This window comes from Nyctereutes procyonoides, unplaced genomic scaffold (assembly GCF_905146905.1).
Source record: "Nyctereutes procyonoides isolate TBG_1078 unplaced genomic scaffold, NYPRO_anot_genome, whole genome shotgun sequence".
In the NCBI taxonomy this organism is placed as follows: Eukaryota; Metazoa; Chordata; class Mammalia; order Carnivora; family Canidae; genus Nyctereutes; species Nyctereutes procyonoides.
Window position 1 is genome coordinate 15,271,885 of NW_026575122.1, and position 23,003 is coordinate 15,294,887.

The 23,003-nt window shown below is 34.8% G+C and overlaps 1 protein-coding gene across 7 annotated transcripts in view; it reads left to right on the forward strand.

Moving 5' to 3' along the window:
- LRBA (LPS responsive beige-like anchor protein) overlaps window positions 1-23,003 on the forward strand; it is a 732,259-nt gene that overhangs the window by 68,313 nt on the left and 640,943 nt on the right. For all 7 annotated transcript variants that reach the window (XM_055336397.1, XM_055336401.1, XM_055336402.1 and 4 more), the window contains exons 3-5: window positions 10,152-10,383; window positions 10,597-10,697; window positions 17,309-17,404. In XM_055336397.1, coding sequence (XP_055192372.1) covers window positions 10,152-10,383; window positions 10,597-10,697; window positions 17,309-17,404 — 429 coding nt within the window. The remainder of the gene's footprint in view (window positions 1-10,151; window positions 10,384-10,596; window positions 10,698-17,308; window positions 17,405-23,003) is intronic.

Below are 23,003 nucleotides of genomic sequence, written 5' to 3' on the forward strand. Positions count from 1 at the left end.
TCATATTACTGATACTGTTATGCTGATTATTTATTTAGGTTGTTAATATACTTGGTAGTAGAACCATTTATCACCTAAACTTTAGGAATGCCTGAAGTGATGTGTAAGTGGAAGTTTAGCTGAAACTAAGCAACATCCTTTGGCCTGATACTGACACTGAAGCTGAATTTTCATATTCCTTAAATTAAATATTATTGTATTATTAAGGAAATGTGATCATTCTATACCTAATGTTTAGTAAATTTGGTAGTAGGTCTTGAATGTCTTGACATGCCAGCACATATAGATTTATTTTCTTTCTCTCTCTTTTCTTTCTCTTTCTTTCTTTCTTTCTTTCTTTCTTTCTTTCTTTCTTTTTTTTCTTTCTTTTTCTTTTTCTTTTCCTTCCTTCTTTCCTTCCTTCCTTCCTTCCATCTATCTATCTGTTTATTTTAAAAATTTTATTTGAGATTTTTGATGGCAGAGAGTTTTGATGGCCAGGCGTCCTGATATATATTCTTTTTAAAGGCTACATGATAATTCCCTCTTACATGGGTGTACCATTGTTTATATATCTGTTTCTGTATTGGTGGCTATTTACGCTGTTTCTAATGTTTTATTTTTATAAACACTGCTGCAGTTTATATTTTTATATCTTTTGAGCTTTTCTGTATATAATTTTATAGATGATATTATAAGTGGTTGAATGATTGGATCTTGCTTTTGCTGAGATCTGTATGCCTCCCAACTCTCAGAGTGATTGGATATTTAAGATGAAAAAAGAACTGTGCAGTATCCAGGGTTATAGAGTATAACTTCATGCCAGAATTCATACTATTAGCTATTCTTGTTTAGAATTTTTTTCTTTGTCTTCTTAATACAGAGTATTAGGGTACAGTTTTAAAGCCTGGGTATATTTTTTTCTCAATTTCATTTTTCTCTTCACATTGCCAAAATTGTTCTCTTGCCATAGCTACTTTTTTCATTGATACTGTCTTTTCAGTTTTGTGTAGTTTTTTTCATTTCTTAGATATTTGAAACTGAAATTCACTCAGCTTAAATGATCTTAAACTTTATGTAAGATAGTTCCTAGCTGGGCATCTGTTCCTATATATTTAAACATTTAGCATAGAATATTTGAGATAGAAAATATTTTCTGATTAACTCTCAAATAATAATAAAACTCAGTGAACAGAGCTTCTGTATTATTCAAACATTTTGATTAGTAGAGATTTAGCATATTCTGCTGAGCATTATTCTTCTACTTAAAAGAATATGTATTACAGTAAATTCTTACCACAATTATAGACCCCAACAAATTTTTTTGTTATTGGACTTTAAAACCTACCTCTTGGGACACCTGGGTGGCTCAGCAGTTGAGCGTCTGCCTTTGGCTCAGGGCATGATCCTGGTCTGGGGATCGAATCCCATATCAGGCTCCCTGCATGGAGCCTGCTTCTCCTTCTGCCTATGTCTCTGCCTCTCTTTCTGTGCCTCTCATGAATAAATAAATAAAATACTTAAAAATAAAACCTACCTCTTATCAGAACTTACATTGTTTTGTATAAATAAATTTAATTGCTAAAGTCTTTTTTGATTCTAGAATATACACTGATATCTTTGTGAAACTTTGGTATTATATCATTTATTGCATTAAAATGAGCCTTCTTGAAATATTTTATTATTTTGACAAATGTAATAATACAACAGCAATGGTTTATTTAAAGATATGTAATTCATGGAAAAGAATTGCTCTACAACTTATTACTTCTGTTGTGTGTATTCAATTTAATTATATTTAGTTATAACTGTGATAAAAATGATTTTTCTAAGGCACAGAATGAATTGTAGTCACTTAAATGTACAATTCTGAATCATATTTAAAACAAGGAGTTGTCCAAGATAGCTTGTTCTGATAACTCTTTCATTTATGCACCATTTCTTGAACATTTATATATCAGTTAGGTTTGTGTTCTGTAAGCAATGGAATACACATCTAAAAGCAACTGCATAAAATGGAGGTTTTATGTTTTTCACATAACAAGGAAATTGAGGTGGACAGTTGCTGGTATTAGTGGTTCTGCTATCTTGATAAGGCTTCAAGAGCTAAATACTTTCTACCTTTCCTTTTATCTTTCTTAAGGTATTGGCTTTTTGTCTGTGCTTCTAAGCCTCATGATATCAAGATGGCTGTTGCACCTTTGGACATCACATCATTGTTCTAGGGAAGGAAGAAGGTAGAAGCGCAAAAGATTAGGCTAGCTACATATGTTTTCCCTTTATCAGGCAAGCCAAAGTCTTCCAGGAACACCTTTCAGCTCTACTCACATCTTATTGTCCAGAACTTCTCATGGCTATTCAGATGCTAAGGATGCTGGAAAAGTGCATTTTTCTTTCCAATCTTTGTAGTGGCAGAAAACAAGAGAGAAAGGGTTTTAGGTATTTGTGTTGTGTAATGTTCTTATACATAAAATTAATAGTTTTTAAAATAACTAATTGCTGTTGCATTTCATTAAAAATTTTTTTTTTTTTAAATAAGCTCTATAGACAACCTGGGCTCACAACCCTAAGATCAAGAGTTGCATGCCTTACCAACTGAGCCAGCCAGGCGTCCCTTCATCACTCGTGAAATAAATATATATTCACTCATCAGTTACAAGACTTTGGGGAAGAGATGCTAGGTTAGCCAGTCTGAATTGCTTGTCAGAAGCATAGTTCAACTACATTAGTACCTTGTGAGTTTAGGCAAGTTATGTTTCGGGTTCCCCATCTATTAAGTGAAGACAATAGGTTTTTTTTTTTTTGAGAGGTAATTAAAAAATGATAATTCATGTAAAATGCTTAGCATAGTACATAGCTTACAGTAGTCACTCTGCATGTATGTTATATTGTTTGCATTTTAGAATTATTTATTTTAAGATTAAAAAAATTGTAGTACAGAAATCTATAAAAAAGTTTCTCCCAGCTACTATTAACTGATTGATTTGTAATTATGTTATCTTGTAAATTTGTTATCTGTTTTTGTGTAACAAATTATCCCAAAACTTTGTAGCTTAAGTAGTAATAAATCTTTATTTTTTTTAAGATTTTATTTTTATTTATTCATGACAGAGAGAGAGAGAGAGAGAGAGAGAGAGAGAGAGAGGCAGAGACACAGGCAGAGGGAGAAGCAGGCTCCATGCAGGGAGCCCAATGTGGGACTCGATCCCGGGTCCCCAGGATCCCGCCCTGGGCTGAAGGTGGCACTAAACTGCTGAGCCACCAGGGCTGCCCGCTTAAGTAGTAATAAATATCAGCTCACAGCTTCTGTGAGTCAGGAACTTGAGAGCAAATTGGATGGACAGTTCTGGCTTAGGACCTCCCATGAGGTTGCATTTCAGATGTTGGCTAAGGTTGCAGTCATCTGAAGGCTAAATGGGGCTGGAAGACCTGCTTCTAAGCTTCTTACATGATTGGCAAGTTGGTGTAAGCTATTGACAGGAAACCTCAGTTCCTCTCCAAATGGGCCTTTTTACATAGCTGCTTAAATATCTTCATGACATGGTGACTGAATTTGTTTCTTAGAATGAGTAATACAGGGGAAGCCATTAAATTCTTAATGACTGAGCTTTGAATGTTACATGTTATCCAGCTGAACTCTCTTGGCACATTGCACAGCCCTAATTAATTGTGGGAGGACATCTTTCTTACTGGACTTGTAGACTGGATTGTAGAGAAAGGGACAAGACAGTTTGATTACTTTTGATTGTTCATACTTTCTTTTCCCCTAAAGTAATCTTAAGATGTCTGTTTCCTTGACTAATAATTATATTCTGTGAATCAAAGAAAGGATCTTATGAAAAACAAATAGGTTGCTTTAAACCATTCACTTGAAAATTTGAAAGACCTATCAAATGTTTGCCTAAAACATAGATAATTCTATGATATTCATTTTATCTTCAAGAACACAATTATATTACATTATCCAGTGTTCCTCAAAAAAGCTTTTGAAGATTGTCATTTGAAAAGCTCTTATCTCGGGACACCTGGGTGGCTCAGTAGATCGAGTCCCATATTGGGCTCCCTGCAGGGAGCGTGCTTCTTCCTTTGCCTATTTCTCTGCCTCTCTCTGTGTCTCTCATGAATAAATAAATAAAACCTAAAAAAAAAAAAAAAGAAAAGCTCTTATCAGAAAAAAGAAGAAGAAAAGAAAAAAGATTCCATTGTCAAGTAAATTTTGGGAAATCTATGCATTGGTTATATATCTTTTTGAGACCTGTAATATACAGTAGCATATCTTTGGGAATCCTATCCTGTAAACATCTCTAGCCTTGTTTAATCCAGTATTTCACAAACTTCATGGAAAGCTTTTGCTTAATATTGCTTTTGTAGACATAACATGTAGTTCAGTGAAATTTTTGAATTCTTATGAAAGGTACAATGAATAGTGTGAGAGAAGATGTTACTTGCTATTTTCTAGTACACATGAGGATTTTGAAAACTATAAGGATGATAGTTTATTATCAGTAACACATGCTTTTTGGCTAATTCATAGATACTGAAGTTTTTCTTTTAATTTCCTTGTATTCAATGACTTTGTCATCTTAATTCTACATTGTTGCCTCTAGTGGGAGGATCTTACTTTTCTCTTACCTTTGATCAAGTGGCAGATGATTTGATAGATGTATTTTTAAGATTTGCTTTAAACTTTAGGTTTATTATTACATTCAGTTAAATTCACCCTTTTTAGGTGTATGGTTTTATGAAATTCAATTTGACAGATGGATATATTTGTGTATCCAGTACCACAATCAAGATACCAAAAATTTCATTACCCCACCAAAAGTCTTCTTTTGTTTTGTTTTTGTTTTTGTGGTTAATTCTGTGCCTCTATCCCTAGCCCCTAGAAACCACTGATCCAATTTCTCTCCCCATACTTTTGCCTTTTCCAGAACTTCATATAAATGGAATCATATACGAGGTGTAGCTTTTGTCTAACTCCTTTGACTTGACATAATGTTTTTGATATTAACTTGCATTGTTAATGGTATCAGTAACTTGTTCCTTATTTTTGCTGATTAGTATTCTGTTGTATGGTTGTACCACAACTTGTTTATCCATTTACTAGCGGGTGGACATTTGAATGTTTATAGCTTTTGGTTATTATGAATAAAGCTTCTGTAAACATTTATGTACAGATCCTTATGTGGACAAATGCTTTATGAAATGGGTTGTCAGGATCCATAGATCTTTCTGCTCTGTTGTATTCAACATGAAACTTATGACATGGATTCCAAGATAACTATTTTGCAGTTAGAGGAAAGAGGAAAGTAGCAGAGATAAGTCATGTTCTTTCCTTTGACAGTAATAGCACAGACATTGCACATATTACTACTTGTCCTCATTGGTCAGAATTTGGTGACATGGCTGGTAACTTCAAGGAAATCTGAAAGGTTAAATTTTTTTTTTTTTTTTTTGCCTGGGCCTCATGTGCCAAACTAGAAACTCTTATTATGGAAGAAGAAGAAAATAAAAATTGAGATACATTACAACCTGTGTCACAGCATTGTAATTTCACCTCAACTTCTCCGTATTAATAAGTTTCTAGTGACTGTAAATATGTATAGGGTCACATTCACTTAGGAATGGATTCCTAGGGATAAATTGGATACCTTGACATTAGCACTTTTAAAAAGTAAATACATTTTTGAAGGATGTACATAAATAAAAGAAGCTTACTCTTTACTTGGCTTGTTTTATAAATGAATAGACAAGTCTAGAGATAAAAGATGATTTGTCTCAAGACGTAGAAAATCTAATTAGGGGAATAAGCTGTGCTTGTACTCTGTCCAGTTTTTCTGCTCTACCTTACTCTGACCCCATCTTTGAGGAAAAATTTAGCAAGATTCCAGGGGAAATATTGCTTTACTTTGAAGTATTTGAAGTATTAGAATTTTCTATATTATAGTCTTTCCAGTTTTATAAATCTTCTGAAAAGAAGATAATTATTTTTGGTCCATACGTACTTCTTGATTTTCTGAAAATACAGGTGATTTAGGTTTAGTGACATTTAATTTTAGCTTAAGGTATTTTATTACTATAACTACTGATGAAAGTAATCATCATGTCCAATTAAAATCTTACATCACAACTTGTGAAGGTTTATTTGAATTCTTTGACTGATATGCTTTAAAATTTCTATAATTCTGTACATTAAACTATAACCTATAGAAAGCATGTTATGCCACCCTGAAGGTTGCTATAAACATTGTTTATGAAGTTCAGGCCAAGACTAAAATATGTTGAAATGGAGAGTTGTGAAAAATGTTCTATATACCATAGGAGACCAAATCATGCTAAAATGCAGAAAAAGACTATACATCAGTTTCTAGGCTACATTATTCAAAAAAATACAACCATAAAAAAGGTAATAAGATTACATTTTCACATTTCACGGCTAGTAAAGTGCATTAGGCTGCTCAGATATTCATAACTTACTGTGACATTTGGGAAGATTACATTTTGTAGTGCAGAGCCATTACTACAGCTCAGATAATAACTAGCCAATGCCTAGACTTGGATTATGATCCTTGTCATTGAAAACAAATTTGTGTTTTGAAGGTTGATCAGCTTCAAATAACTATTAGAAAGGGTTAACATGACATACTGTAGACCCTGTGCATGCTTTTTAGGTATAATAGATATGCATGTATATACTATATCAAATATGCCACACATTTGTATGTACCAATTTCTGCCATCAATTTTCTCCTTGAAAGGTATATTTTATAATATTTAAAGCAATGGAGAAATATTTAAAACACCTGTCCGGATACTGCTCTCACAGTATAAACTCAATTTAAAAGCTGGTGAAATATTTGTTTTTTTTTGGAAATTACTTTCAAACATTAATTCTGTAGTTTCTTGGAAGGGTGGTTACTGGTGGAAATAAACACAGATTAAAATGGAAGATTGATGTGAGTAATAGTAAGGTGAAGGTAGGGTCTCCTAAATTAGTTGCAACTAGATTTTTGACCTGTTTAGACCTGTGTGGAGTATGTCCAAACATGTACGTACTAAAAACTCTCCCTTTGTTTTTTTCCCCCCAGATGCTCCGTTGCCTTTTCAGAGGCAATCACTGTTTAGTTTGTTGTGTATCATTCTTACCTATATGCCTATATATACATGTTTTGTACTCAAATTGTAGCATACTGTTCATATTTTTTTTCCATCTTGATTTTCTTCCCTAAACAATGTATTTTAGAGATCTTTTTCATGTCAAGTGGAGCTGCCTTAATTCTTTTCATTTGGTGCATCATATCCCGTTATATAGTCATATACAACTTTATTAACTATTACCTGACAACATTTTTTTGGGGGATTGTTGCTTTTATTTTCTGTTCAACGTGTGTTAAAATGAAGTTCTTGTATCTAATAACATCACTACCTAAATGTATCTGTAGAATAAATTTCTTGTTAAGGTAGATTGCAAGAAGAGATTGATTAATATTGGTAACTGTGTCAGTAGTTCCAATACCAAATACTTTTCTCATTTAAAGTAATTTTTCGCTTGAAATACTTGGTTTTCCAATATATATCACAATCTCAAAGTAATTATAATTTAAATTCCTCCATTCTGGTATTTATGTATTGCTGTCTTTTGACTAAATGTATCTTCTGTGCTTCCAGAATAATATCAAATGATAGTGATTACATCCTCATCTTCTGTCTGACTTTTATGATACTCATTCCAGTTTTGCTATTTGAGCATGATGCTGGCTTTTCACATGTGATTGATATATTTTATTATTAAAGGAAGTCTTTTACAATTAATAAATGTAACAGAGTATGATGGAAGTATAAAACCATCATTTAGCAATGCCACTGTAATAACAGTTGGCAGGTAAGATCTATCAATGGATGCATAAAACTGGAAAACACTATTTGGTTGTGTCTTAATCTGTTATGAGCTATTGGATTTTATTTGGCAAAATATGACAATAACCAAGATACTTGCATAGTCTCAAGGTGTTTTTCACAAGATGTATAATAATTTAAACATGAAATATAGTAACTTTAAAATGGAAAGAATCAGACAAACACTATCTTAAACAAGTGATCAAAATTAACTTTACCAATAGTGAGGAATAATTTACATTAGGTACCATTGAAATGATATACTAAGGACATAAGTCACTTCTGGGATTCTTTTGCTAAAAATGCATAGCCTGAATTTAAATTTGAAAAAATATCCATATTGGAAGAATATATAAAATATCTGGCAAATATGCTTCAAAATATACTTCCAAGTCATGAAACTTAAGAAATGCCTGTGTAACAGTCTCAATATGGAGAAGACTAAAGCATATGGATGCTGATCATGGGTCAGAAAAAAGGACTTCAGTGTGACAGGTGGCAACATTTTAGTAAGATCTGTGGATTAGTCAGTAGTCTTTTATCAATGTTAATTTTATGGTTTTAATGATTTTATTGTGAGTCTATAATATACTCACATTGGGAAAATGTGGAGAAAAGATATACAGGAATTCTAAATTTTTTTTTTAAATTTATTTATGATAGGCACACAGTGAGAGAGAGAGAGGCAGAGACATAGGCAGAGGGAGAAGCAGGCTCCATGCACCGGGAGCCCGACGTGGGATTCGATCCCGGATCTCCAGGATCGCGCCCTGGGCCAAAGGCAGGCGCTAAACCGCTGCGCCACCCAGGGATCCCCTACAGGAATTCTATACCATTATGCAGCTTTTTAAAATTTGAAATTATTTTAGGATAAAATGTTAAAGACAGAACAAGCAGATAATATTTACCAAACCAAATAAAGTGTTTTTATGTAGTTGACAGAATTTTTGGGTGGACAAGGTAACTAAACGTGTACTTTACAGCCAGGACCATGTAGCAGAATTGGCCCAGGGACACCAAAGGGCTCTTTTAGCAGAAACCTAGCTCTCCTTTCCATATGCTAGGTGTTACTGATGATACAAAGAATTGTACAATCAAATCTCTGCCAGAGCTTTTTCAGAAGAATCAAGTGCTTTTACCACTGCACTAGCCAGGAATTCCTATCTCCATAGCAGATGCCTCATGTTGTTCATTTTTCTATTTTTTCTTTCTCTTGCCAATGTGTATCTTCTTGGCAGGACCTGGGAAACATCAATCCTTGGCTATAAGGAGTTTTAATTGATTTTATTCTGAACTTTCTCTGCTTTTTTGAAGTAAACTCCATTTGGTTTAATGTTATCTTATGAGATGTTGCATTTTGTTTTATAAAGTTCACTTTCTCCTAATTCTTGACCACTTTTTGGGTTTAATGCATAATGAAAACCAAGACATTCAGAAGGATACGAGTGTAGGTGAATCATGTATGTAATATTTGTGGCAGATATCTTTTAGAAATATAGTTAATAAGGATAGTTCTACAAAGGTAATTCTAAAAGTATTTTCATTCCTTTAAACAACTGGGATTTGTTAATATTTAAAAAAACTCTCCTCTGTGTGAGAGCTTGCTGTGGGTAAGATGGCATTAAGGTGATAGATCAGTATATCTTTATCTGGATGGATTTTTTGATAGTATAAATGAAATAAATTTTCTTGATTAGTACTTTGGGTGTATGATTATATTTAAGTTATCCTAATTATTGACAGGGAAGGAAAGAGGATCACAATCGGTAGGTAAAATAAACTAGGAATTTGGCAAATATAAACTCTTAAGTTCTGTGTCCACTTTGAGCAGTTTCAGCTTTTCATTTCTGTTGTGAGCTGGTGTTTTGTATAAATAGCAAAGCACCTCTAGGTTGCTGTGGATAGTTCACAGAGTTCCTAATTCATAAATACTGAATTAGAAGCAGTTATAGCTTCTATAGCTATAGCTATAGCTATAGCTAAAAATTAGATCTTTATTGTTATCAGGGCAGTAAGTAGTGATTTACCTAAGACATCCTGTGTTTGTTTCTGTTGAAAAATACTTCCATTTTTATATTGTAAGTCTTCCTTGACTTTGTGCTATCTTAACTTGAAGGTTTCTTTAGAAGCTTTAATCTTTAGAGCTGTGTGTGTGTGTGTGTGTGTGTGTGTGTTTATGGACCCTTTTTTTGTAGACGGTAGAGAAGATTAGGAGTGTGTTCAAGTTATATCAAAAAGCACTAATATTTTTAATTCTCCCCCTCCCCTTTTGGAAGTTGGTAGGAGGGCAGTTTGATTTGGAAATGAATTTCATTATCCAAGAAGGTGAGAGTATCATCTGCATGGTGGACCTATTAGAAAAATGTGACATTACTTGCCAAGCAGAAGTCTGGAGCATGTTTACAGCAATTCTGAAGAAAAGCATACGAAATCTTCAAGTCTGCACTGAAGTAGGCCTTGTTGAGAAAGTGCTTGGGAAAATTGAAAAGGTTGACAGTATGATAGCAGGTAAGATTTTTTCTGTAGTACAGTGGATATGAAGAAATAAAATTTGATTCTTAAATACTGTATTTCTCTTATTAATATTTATTTCAGAAATATTTAAGCATCTAACATGTGCATGGAACTTTAGTGTTCAAACTCTTAAATAAGCACAGTATATTTTAATTATTGAAGAAATATAAATTGTTTAATTGTTTTATTGTTTTCTTTTGTTTCCAGATCTTTTAGTTGACATGTTGGGAGTGCTGGCTAGCTATAATTTGACAGTTCGAGAACTAAAGCTATTCTTCAGTAAACTTCAAGGAGATAAAGGACAATGGGTAAAAAAACTGAATACTCTTTGATAATTGAAAGTATCCCTCTCCTCAAACACATTAGTGGCCTTTAAACAACTGTTATTATTATATTGGGGTAAATGTCAAATTGAAGGGAAGAGATTAATTAAAATAGTGTTTAGGTCTCTATAGCTACTTTTGATATGATCCTGACATAGGGGCAAGCTACTTTTGACATGATCCTGACATAGGGGCAAACTAAGAGAACTGGGTGTTCCAGGCAAGGTAACGCTTGGCCCTACTTCAAATTGTTAGTCTTCAAATATACATTTAATATTTATTAGAGGTAAAGGGTAAGGACAGAAAAGGAAAAGTGTTAGGTAGCAACACCTAGATTCTGTTGACCTGAGTAGTTTAGCTGGAGTCCTTAAACTTGAATAACCCACTCAGCGAACACAAGTTATTCAGTTAATTGGGTCTGCCTTCCGCAGATTCAATGTAGTAGTCCTTTTCAATGAATAGAGTTAATGGTCAACTTATTTTGAACTTCAGGTGTCTTAGCAAACTGTTTCTTCCTACCACTTGGTTACTTACCTCTTAGAGGAATACTAATCAATATTTTCTCAATTTTTGTTGCATTTCTAGGCTTATTTCAGTGCCCTTTGAGATCATTGCCCACAGCACTACTCACCACACCTGAACCTTAATATAGCTGTGTTGGAATATATCTAAATTGGTACTTTGCAATTGTACTTAGTTTATTGTGTTAAAGTGGCTAGACTTGAGCTTCTATGTATCAAGCTATAGTTTTCTTGCTACTTTATAGATTTCATCATTGGGGGTGGACATGTGATTCTTGATCTTAGGGTCTTGAGTTCAAGTCCCATGTTGGGTGTGGAGCTTACTTTATTTTTTTATTTTTATTTTTTTAAAGATTCATTTATTTATTCATTCATGATAGACAGAGAGAGAGAGAGGCAGAGGCAGAGACACAGGCAGGCTCCATGCAGGGAGCCCAACTTGGGACTCGATCCCGGGACTCCAGGACCGTGCCCTGGGCCAAAGGCAGGCGCCAAACTGCTGAGCCACCCAGGGATCCCCCTGGAGCTTACTTTAAAAAAAAGATTTCACGTAGATTGTTACCAATTTTATTATATTTCTTGGTATGGTTTACCTTGTGTTTATTCTGGTATCTGTGTGTTTATAATTTTCAGCAAAATTGGGAACATTATGGTCATTATTTCTTCAAATATTTCTTGTCCCTGCTTGCTTTTTCTGGAACTCTAATTACATGTATGTTAGCTCTCTTGAAGGTGTTTAGTAGGTTACTAGATCATTTCACTTTTTTTTTTTTTTAGCCTTTTCTCTTCGTGGTTCATTACTGCATTTTTAAGGTAACTGCTCTTTCTTCTGTAGTGTGTTGATTCTCTCCAGTTAAATTTTCAGATTTCAGATTTTTTTAATTTCTAAAAATTATCTTTATTTCTTTTAAAAAGTATCTTTTATTTTCCCTTATTTTCATTTAAATCCTTAGGACTGTTGAGCATGTTTATAATAGTTGATTTCATATTATTTTATCTACTAAGTCTATCATCTTTATCATTTTCTAGATCATTTTTCTACTCACTGATTTTACTTCTGCTTATAGGTCATATTTTCCTTGTTCTGCTGCTAGTGATTTTAGATCCAGTGATATTAGATAAGTGGATTGTTCCTTGTTGAGTGCTGGATTTTGTCATATCCCTTTTCAGATTTTAGACTGTTTTTGAAGGCAGATAAATTATTTGTGCAACGACTTTACCTGCCAGGGTAGTTTAAAAGTTTTCTTTTGGTCAGGTCTAGATTAGCTGTTTTTCTAGGGCCAGTTTAGCCTCCTTCAGGCCTGATTCTTTTAGGGTCTCTGTGAATGATCTTCAGTCTCAGATATGAGATAAGACGTAGTCTAAGACTGTGGTCTCTACACAGTGTCTAGAAGGGCCTCAAATAATTTTTGGCCCTATAGTAGCCATGGGAATTCTTTTACTTAGAGGTGTTAATATCTTGGCCTTACCTTGTTCTGTTTTATGGTAGGCTTGAATAGTTTGGTATTAATCCAAGGAGTCAGTGCAGATTTTTGGAGCTTCTTGTCCACATAACTCTTTTCTTTGTAGTACTCTGCCTTGAAGCTTTTATATACTTCAGACTACCCATATTCCAGTTTCTGCCTCATCAAGTCAATGAGAGCTTCAAATTCTATTTTGTTTCCCTTTTCCTATGCAGTGATAGAAATTACATCCTGGTAGAAAGTGGGGTAATCTCATGGCTCATTTTGTTTCCTTTTCTGAAGTATAGTCTTCAGCTACCTCTTCCATGTCTGAAGATAGGTTTTGTTTCATACATTTTTTCCAGCATTCTTGTTGTTTATGGTGAGTTGATAAGTCTAGGTCGTGTTACTGTATCATGTCCAGAAGAGGACGTACAGATCTTCTTCAGCTTACAGTGGGGTTGTGTCAAAAGTTGAAAATGCATTTAATACCCTACCCAACAACATAGCTTAGCCTAACGTATCTTAAATGTGCTCAGGACACTTATATTAGCCTACAGTTGGGCCAAATGATGTAACACAAAGTCTATTTTATAATATAGTGTTGAATATCTCATATAATTTATTGAAAACTGTATTGAAAGTGTAAAACAGACAGGTTGTATGGGTATAGAATGGTTGTGAAGTGTAACCCTTGTGATTGTGTGGCTAACTGGGAGCTGTGGCTTGCTGCCACCACCGAGTGTCATGAGAGTATTGTACTGCATATTGCATGTCACTAGCCTGGGAAAAGATCAAACTTCAAATTTCAAATACTACTTCTACTGAATGCATATAGCTTTCACATCATTGTGAAGTAAAATCATAAGTTGAACTGTCAGAAGTCAGGGACTGTCTAGATACTGGTTACATTTTACTTTTGATTTATATTCAGTATATTTATTGTGAATATATAATTAATACATTTCTGTTGGTGAATATAGAAAACTCTGAGAAAAAAGCAAAGGATATGAATAGATGTTTATTTATAGTCTTAGAAATCCTACAACCAAATAAACACAAAATCACTAATAATTAGAGATGTTCAAATTAAAATAATATTGATATGTCACTTTGTATCTATTAGTATTAAGGATTATAAAGTTGGATAATAGCAAATATAGTTGGGGGATAGGATTATTTTATTTAATTTTTCTTTCTGGGGAGGGTCAGCATTTGTATTTATTAGCTGATTCACAGCTTTTCTGTGTTTCAGCAAGTTAAGTCTGCATCAGTAGTTGAAACAAAAAATTATTTGATTCACTAATTACAGTTTGAGAACTGTTTTAGCACCAACAGTAGCAATGTTAGCACAAGATAGACCGTAGCCTACATTTAAACTAGCTTGAAACAGAATTCTTTAAGTCAAAAAGGGAGGGATGCCTGGATCACTCGGTTAAGCATATGCCTTTGGCTCATGTCACGATCCCAGGGTGTTTTCCATTGGGCTCGTTGCTCAGTGGGGAGCCTGCTTCTCCCTCTGTCTGATACTCACCCAGCTTGTGCTGTCTGACAAATAAATAAATAAATAAATAAATAAATAAATAAATAAATAAATAAATAAATAAAATCTTTAAAAAAAAGTTTAAAAAAATCAAAAAGGACATGGCTATGCCTAAGTGACAGAATTGATGGGATTGATGTCTTTACCCTTGTCACTTGCTATGATGGGCACATTAGAATATTGAAGTGTAATAATAATTACCATGACCACATGATTGCATCTAAGTTCTGAGGCTTATATTATGTGAATGTTAGCTTACACATTTTGTAGTTACATGCATATTTTGATTTTGCCTATTTCAAATCCCATCTTTTGTTCCAGTTTTTACTTTACCTTATTTTTTTTTCCAAATCTTTATTTACATTGTAGTTAGTTAACATATAGTATAATACTGGTTTCAGGAGTAGAATTTAATGACTCATCACTTACATAAAACAAGGTCAGGGTTTTATGTGTGCTAGTGGTTGAAATGAACACTCATTTAACCAACCTCGAGTAATCTACCACTACTTAGTCACATAAATTATAGCCATATCCAGTGACTTGGAAATTCTCACAGTTTCATAAGGAAATATGCATGAAAGTGTTCACTGAAACATTATTTTTGGTGGCAGTGAATTGTCACCATGGAGGCTTATCATTAGGAGAGTAGACTAGGTAAAATGTATTGGATACATAGAGTAGATTATTATATAGCAGTTAGAATCCATGTAAAAGTTAATATAAATAGATGCAGGGAACAGGAAGAAAGAAACAGATTCAAATATTTAATCCAATATTATTTAAATTACACGTACAGTCACACAAAAACATTATTGAAAAAGATTAAATATGTTCATACAGTTGCTTATGTGATTGGCAGTAGAATGAGAATGGGTTTAGGGCATTAAGGGAAAAAATAAAGAGCTGTTAATAAAACGAGCAAGGCCTTGGGGTGCCTGACTGGCTCAGTTGGTGGAACATGTAACTCTTGATCTCAGGGTTGTGAATTTGAGCCCCACGCTGGGTATAGAGATTACCTAAAAATAACATTTTAACACCCTCCCCCAAACCAAAGAAGTCCTCAGACATTCATGGAATGGTTCTCTAAATGGTGGAAATGCTATAGTATTGTATTTCTGTTTTTGACTGCAGAGTTATTTTTGGTTACTTCATTTTGGAATTTATTTAAAAAATCAATATGATTTTAGTTATTTGTTATTACACTTTTATAATTGAGCAGTGTGGCTAATTGAAAAATTTTTGATCACTTAACATTTAGGTAAAAGATTGCTGGACTCTTTTAGACATTTAGTAGATAGAGCAGATACCAAATAAGATGAAGGCAAGCCAGTGATTTAATTTGTGGTGTGACCCTATTTAGAACTTTTTTAAAAAAGATTTTATTTATTTATTCATGACAGAGGGAGAGAGAGAGAGGCAGAGACATAGGCAGGAGAGCAGGCTCCCTGCAGGAGCCCAATGTGGGACTCCAGAGACCCCAGGATCATGCCCTGAGCCAAAGGCTGATGCTCAACTGCTGAGCCACCCAGGTGTCCCTGTTTAGAACTTTTAATGAAGAAGAATGTACTACATTTTATCCTGTTTGCTTCTAAACTGATTAAAATGACAATGTATATATGATTGTTGTTTACTTTTCCTTGTAAATAAATCTTTTTCATTTTAGCTGTTGGTTGTTTTGTATATTAGAGGAGACTTGTAGATCAAAGAGGCATTAAATAAATGTAATGTTGGGAATCTCTGGGTGGCTCAGCGGTTTAGCGCCTGCCTTCGGCCCAGGGCGTGATCCTGGAGTCCCAGGGTAGAGTCCCACATCAGGCTCCCTGATTGGAGCCTGCTTTTCCCTCTGCCTTTGTCTCTGCCTCTCTCTCTGTGTCTTTCATGAATAAATAAAATCTTAAAAAAAAATGTTACTTTTTAATATGTTATGTAGTAAAGGTAATACTGTAGAATAAAACGACAGGGAGATTGGATCCAGTCTCAGAGGTCAGGGACGACTGCCATGAGGAAGTGACCATTAAGATGAGCTCTAAAAGATAGGTAAGATTTATTTAGTTAATAGGGGAGGGAAGTAGGCCTAGTGAGAACATTTTAAGCACAAGGAATAGTTTGTGCTCAGGCCCTGTTGTGGGAAGAAGGCAGAAAGAGCTTTGTGGGTGGAATGCAGAGAGAGGGAAAGATGGAAATGCAGAATGAGGCTAATGAGGTAGATAGAATATCTTGTGGGCTATGTTAAGGGTTTTGGTCTTTATTTATTTTTTTAAAATATGGATTTCTTTAATTTTTTTAAAATTTTTATTTATTTATGATAGCCAGAGAGAGAGAGAGAGAGAGAGAGAGAGAGAGGCAGAGACATAGGCAGAGGGAGAAGCAGGCTCCATGCACTGGGAGCCGATGTGGGACTCGATCCCGGGTCTCCAGGATCGCGCCCTGGGCCAAAGGCAGGCGCTAAACCGCTGCGCCACCCAGGGATCCCTGGTCTTTGTTTTAAGAGCACTGGGAAGCTATAGGAGAAATAGCATAAAAGAAAGGTGAAAGTTTAGTGGTTAAAAGTATAGACTCTCTAGTTAGAGTCTGTTTTGATCAGAGTCTTTTCACTTGATGCCTGTGTGACCTTGGACATACATTCATATTCCTCTGTCTCAGAGTCCTCCTCTATAAAATGGGATGATAATAATAGTACTACCTCTAGGGTCCTTATAAGGTTAAAATATTTTTATTGTTTCTTTGAAAACAGTCTTTAACAGTGTAATATAGGAAACATAATTTGTGAAATTAAAAAGTTTTTTAAAGAGGGATGGGTAGTGGGTTGATATAATTTGTAATCTTAAAACTATTTTTGCTGCAGTGTGGAGAAGTTTCAGTTTTCAGTGGATTTTGGCACATATTTATCAAACAACTCATACGTTCTATCATATTGCAAAAAATGGCATAGAGTACATTTTATGTTTCTTTGAGATAGTGAAAATAATATGCTTTTTCTATGCTTTTAGCTAACAGCATTATTTGGTTATTCTTGAGTATATTAAAAGTAAGTATTTTTGTTTATGGTGAATTATATGTTTAATGCGTTGTTAATTATTTTCATAGCCTCCACATGCTGGGAAGTTGCTGTCTGTGTTAAAGCATATGCCTCAGAAGTATGGTCCTGATGCCTTTTTCAACTTTCCAGGAAAGAGTGCTGCAGTAAGTAAATTTTAATAAGGAAATTTCTTGGAGTTCTTTCCTTGGCTTCCAGAATGTACAGCCCTGTAAACTTACCCTGACAGGTTCACTGTTAAGTAGAAACTTCTTTGAACAGCTTAACTTACTCCTTATAGTGGGTATTTGTGTTACGTTTCCCTGTTGTAAAGGTGAAGAAATACAGGCTCAGAGAAGTTAAGAAAGCTGCCCATTTATATAGCTTGGGGCAACAACGGAGTAAGAACCCAGTTCTTTTGAACATAAGTTATCTCTGCTTTCTCAAATAGATGTTTATGTGTGACACTTTCACTTTCTATCTTTCTAAACATCTTTCTTCAGCCTTGTATTTCCCCAAAGGGTGTTTCTTTTGCACCTCCTGTTTAGAATGAGAATAACTCTGAAACTTTCAGGCAAGTTTTCCTGATTTGTGAGTTTCCAAATTATATCAGTTTCAGCATTCTTTTTATTCATTCATTCATTCATTCATTCATTATTTATTTATTTATTTATTTATTTTCAGCTTTCTTATAAGCTGTTAATCAGTTTGTAAATAAGACACTGGGAGTAATATCTGCAATGTTTCAAAATGTTACAGGAGTGCATTGTAAAATGTATATATGTTATTTATGGAAACTTTTTTACCTCCTCAGATTGCATTCCTCTGCCTGTTACTAGCAAAAATTTTTTTGAAGATATTTCAGCCTGTGCTTTTTCTGAGATTGTTTTTTGTTTTTTGTTTTTTCTTTGTTTCTCATAATATCTTATTTGCTTTTTAGGCCCTATGTAGTCAGATAATGCCTGCAGAAAGAAAAGAGTGTTTTAAAAGGACTTTTGTGATACTTGAGTGTTTTACATATAATACACAGCTTTCTTGGGAAAGTTTCTTGCTTTGATTATTTTTCCTTTATAATTTTTCCTTATTAGGCATTGTAGATTTGAAGCTTTCCAGGATAACTTTACTTTCTTGGCATTGAGCCTGTGATTTGCTTCTAATATAAGAAGTAGTCTTATGAGATTAACCTTTTTAATTTTTTTTTAAATTTTTATTTATTTGTGATAGTCACAGGGAGAGAGAGAGAGAGAGGCAGAGACACAGGCAGAGGGAGAAGCAGGCTCCATGTAGGGAGCTTAATGGTGGGACTTGATCCTGGGTCTCCAGGATCAGGGCCTGGGCTGAAGGCGGTGCTAAACCGCTGAGCCACCTGGGCTGCCCTATGTGTCTATTTTTGTGTCCGTGCTATACTGTTTTGATCACTACAGCTTTGTAATATAACTTGAAGCCTGGAATTGTGATGCCTCCAGCTTTTCTCTCTCTCTCTATTTCTTTTGGATTTTATTTAATAGAGCGAGAGAGTGCTCATGCAGGAGCAGAGGGAGGGGCAGAGGGAGGAGAAGCAGAGTCCTTGCTGAGCAGGGATCCTGGGGACTCCAGGATCATGACCTGAGACTAAGGTAGACTCAGCCAACTAAGCCACCCAGGTATTCCTTCAGCTTTGCTTACCTTTTGCAGGGTTGCTTTGGCTATTCAGGGTCTTTTGTGGTTCTGTATGCGTTTCAGAATTCTTTGTTCTAGCTCTGTGAAAAATGCAATTGGTATCTTGATGAGGATTGAATTAACTCTAGATTGCTTTAGATGGTATAGATACTTTACTAATATTTGTTCTTCTAATCCATGAACATGGAATGTTTTTCCATTTCTTTGTGTCATCTTCAGTGTCCTTCATTAGTGTTTGATAGTTTTCAGAGTATAGATCTTTCATCCCTTTGGCTAGGTTTATTCTTAGGTATCTTAATATTTTTGGTACATTTGTAACTGAGTTTGATTCCTTAATCTCTTTTCCTGCTGCTTCATTATTGGTGTATAGAAATGGAGCAGATTTCGATACACCGATTTTGTATCCTGCGACCTTACTGAATTTATCACTTTTGATAATTTTTTGGTAGAATCTTTTGGGTTTTCTGTATAGAATATCATGTAATATGCAAATAGTGAAAGTTTGACTTCCTCCTTGCTTTTTTTGGTGCCTTATATTTTTTTGTGTTATCTGATTGCTATGGCTAGGACTTCCAGTTCCATGTTAAGTAACAGTGGTTTGAGTGCATATCTCTGTCTTATTTCTGATTGTAGAGGAAAAGCTCTTAAGTTTTGACCCACTGAGTATGATCTTAGCTGTGAGTTTTCATATATGGCCTTCATTATGTTGACATATGTTCCCTCAAACCTTACTTTGTTGAGCATTTTTGTCATGAAAGGATGTTGTACTTCATTAAATGCTTTTTCTGCATCCATTGAAAGAATCATATGGTTTTCTTTTTAAAAGGATTTATTTATTTATTTGGGGGGGGCAGGGGTGAGAAGGGGCAGAGGAAGTAGGAGTGAGAGAGTCTCAAGCAGACTCCTTGCTAAGTGTGGAACCCGACATGGGGCTTGATCTCACGACGCTGAGATGATGACCTGAGCCGAAATCAAGAGTCTGGTGCTTAACTGACTGAGCCACCCAGGCACCTCAGGATTATGTGGTTCTTATCCTTTCTTTTATTAATATATATCTTATTTTTTGATTTGTGAATATTGAACCACCCTTGCAGCCCAGGAGTAAATCCTGCTTGATTGTGGTGGATGATTCCTTTAATGTACTGTTGGATTAAGTTTGCTAGTATTTTATTGAGAATTTTTGCATCCATGTTCATCAGGGATATTGGCCTGTAGTTTTCTTTTTTAGTCTTTTTTTTTTTTAAGTTTTTATTTATTTATTCATGAGAGACACAGAGAGGCAGAGACACAGGTAGAGGGAGAAGCAGGCTCCCTGTAGGGAGCCCGATGCGGGACTCGATCCCTGGACCCCGGGGATCACACCCTGAGCTGAAGGCAGATGCTCAACCATTGAGCCACCCAGGCATCCCTTAGTCAAGTCTTTATCTGGTTTTGGTATCAGGGTAATGTTGGCCTTATAGAATGAATTTTCAAGTTTTCCTTTCATTTCTATTTTTTGAAATAGATTGAGAAGAATAAATATTAACTCTTCTTTAAATGTTTGGTAAAATTCACCTGTGAATCCATCTGATCCTGGACTTTCGTTTCTTGAGAGATTTTTTATTACTAATTCAATTCTTTGTTGGTTATTGGTCTATTCCAGTTTTGTATTTCTTCCTGTGTTGGTTTGGTAGTTTATGGTTGTGTAATTTGTTGGCATATAGTTTTTCATAATATTCTCTTATAATTGTTTATATTTCTGTGATTTTGGTGGTTATTTCTCTTCTCTCATTTGTGAATTTACATATTAGGGTCTTTTTTCTATATAAGTCTGACTAGAGCTTTAACAATTTTATTAATTTTTTTCAAGGAACGAGCTTCTGTTTTCATTGAACTGTTCTCTTTTTTTAGTTTTTATGTATCATTTATTTCTGCTCTAATCTGTGTTAGTTCCCTTTTTTGCTGGCTTTCAGTTTCATTTATTGTTTTTTTGCTCCTTTAGTTGTAAGTTTATGTTACTTATTTATATTTTTCTTGCTTGTTAACGTAGGTCTATATTGCTCTCTACTTCCCTCTTAATCCTGCTTTTGCTACATTCCAAAGGTTTTAGACTACTGTGTTTTCATGTTCCTTTTTCCATATATTTTTTTGTTCCTTTTTGATTTCCTGGTTGACCCAGTCATTGTTTAGTAGCATGTTCTTTCACCTCCGTGTATTTGGTCTTTCCACATTTTTTCTTGTGGTTGGCTTCAAGTTTTATAGCATTGTGGTCAGAAAATATGTGTGGTATGAACTCAGTATATTTGTACTTGTTGAGACCTGAGTTGTGACCTAGTATGTGATGTATTCTGGAAAAAGTGCCATATGCACTCGAAATGAATGTATATTTTGCTTTAGGATGGAATGTTGACGGAATGATGAATATATCTGTTAAGTGCATCTGGTCCAGTGTGTCATTCAGAGCCATTGTTTCCTTGTTGATTTTCTGTTTAGATTATGTCTCAATTGATGTGAAAGGGTGTTAAAGTCCCTTGCTATTATTGTATTATTATCAATTAGTTTCTTTATGTTTGTTTTTAATCGTTTTATATATTTGAGTGCTCTCATGTTGGGTGCATAAATGTTTACAATTGTTCTTGTTGGATTGTCCCCTTTATTATGATATAGCGCCCTTCCTCATATCTTGTTATAGTCTTAGGCTTAAAGTATACTTTGTCTGATATAAATATTGCTATTCTGGCATCTTTTGATTTCTTTTTGCATGATAAATGTTTCTTCATCCTCTCACTTTCAGTCTGCAGGTGTCTTTAGGTCTAAAATGAGTCTCTTGTAGGCAGCATATAGATGGGTCTTGAGTTTTTTGTTTTCTTTCTAAATTTTTATTTAAATTCTAGTTAGTTAATACATAGTGTAATATTGGTTTAAGAAGTAGAATATAGTGATTCATCGCTCAATACCCAGTGTTGGAGAACCCTGGGCTCAGTGGTTTAGCGCCTGCCTTCCGTCCAGGGCATGATCCTGGAGACCCGGGATCGAGTCCCACATCAGGCTCCCTGCGTGGAGCCTGCTTCTCCCTCTGCCTGTGTCTCTGCCTCTCTCTTTCTTTCTCTGTGTCTCTCATGAATAAATAAATAAAACCTTAAAAAAAATACCCAGTGCTCATTGTAACAAGGGCCCTTCTTAATATTCATCCTCTGTTTAGCCTACCCCCCATCCACCTCTTACCATCAACCCTCAGTTTGTTCTCTATCCTTAAGAGTCTCTTAACATTTGCTTCCCTCCCTCTTTTTCTTCTTTTCCTTCCCTAAATGGGTCTTGCTTTTTATCCATTCTGACACCCTGGGTCTTTTTAGTTCTTTATTTATTATTATTATTATTATTTTTAGAGAGAGTGCATGAGTGGCTTAGGGCAGAGGCAGAGGGAGAAGGAGAGGGAGAATCTCAGGCAGCACCATGCCCAGCCCTGATGCTGGGCTCAATCTCACAACTCTGAGATCATGACCTGAGCTGAAATTAAGAGTTAGATACTTAACTGACTGAGCCATCCTCTTTATCACTGTATTTTGCAAATTTAAGTATAATGTCTTGGTGTTGTCCTGCTTTTGTTGATTTTGATGAGAGTTCTCTGTGCCTTCTGTATCTGGATGTCTGTTTCCTTCCCTAGATTAGGGAATTTTTCAGGTCTGATTTCCTCTAATGAATGTTCTGTCTCTTTTCTCTCTCTTCTTCTTTGGGACTCATATAATAAAAATGTTATTATTTTTGATGGAGTCACTGACTTCCCTAAATCTCTTCTCATGTTCCATAATTATTCTTTCTCTCTTTTGTTCAGCTTCATTATTTTCCACTAATTTACCTTCTGTATCACTTATTCATTCTTTTACTCCCCCAGCCTTGTGTTCATTGCATCAAGCCTGTTTCCCATCTCACTTACTGCATTTTTCATTTGTTTTTTTTAACTCTTTTCTCTTTTAACTCTTTTATCTCTTAAGTGTCTCCCTGAAATCTTCCATTCTTTTGTCAAGTCCAGTAAGTGTCTTTGTTATTGTTATTTTAAATTCTCCATGAGACACATTACTTATATCTGTTTCCCTTAGATCTCTTTCTGGGACCTTACCTTGTACTCTT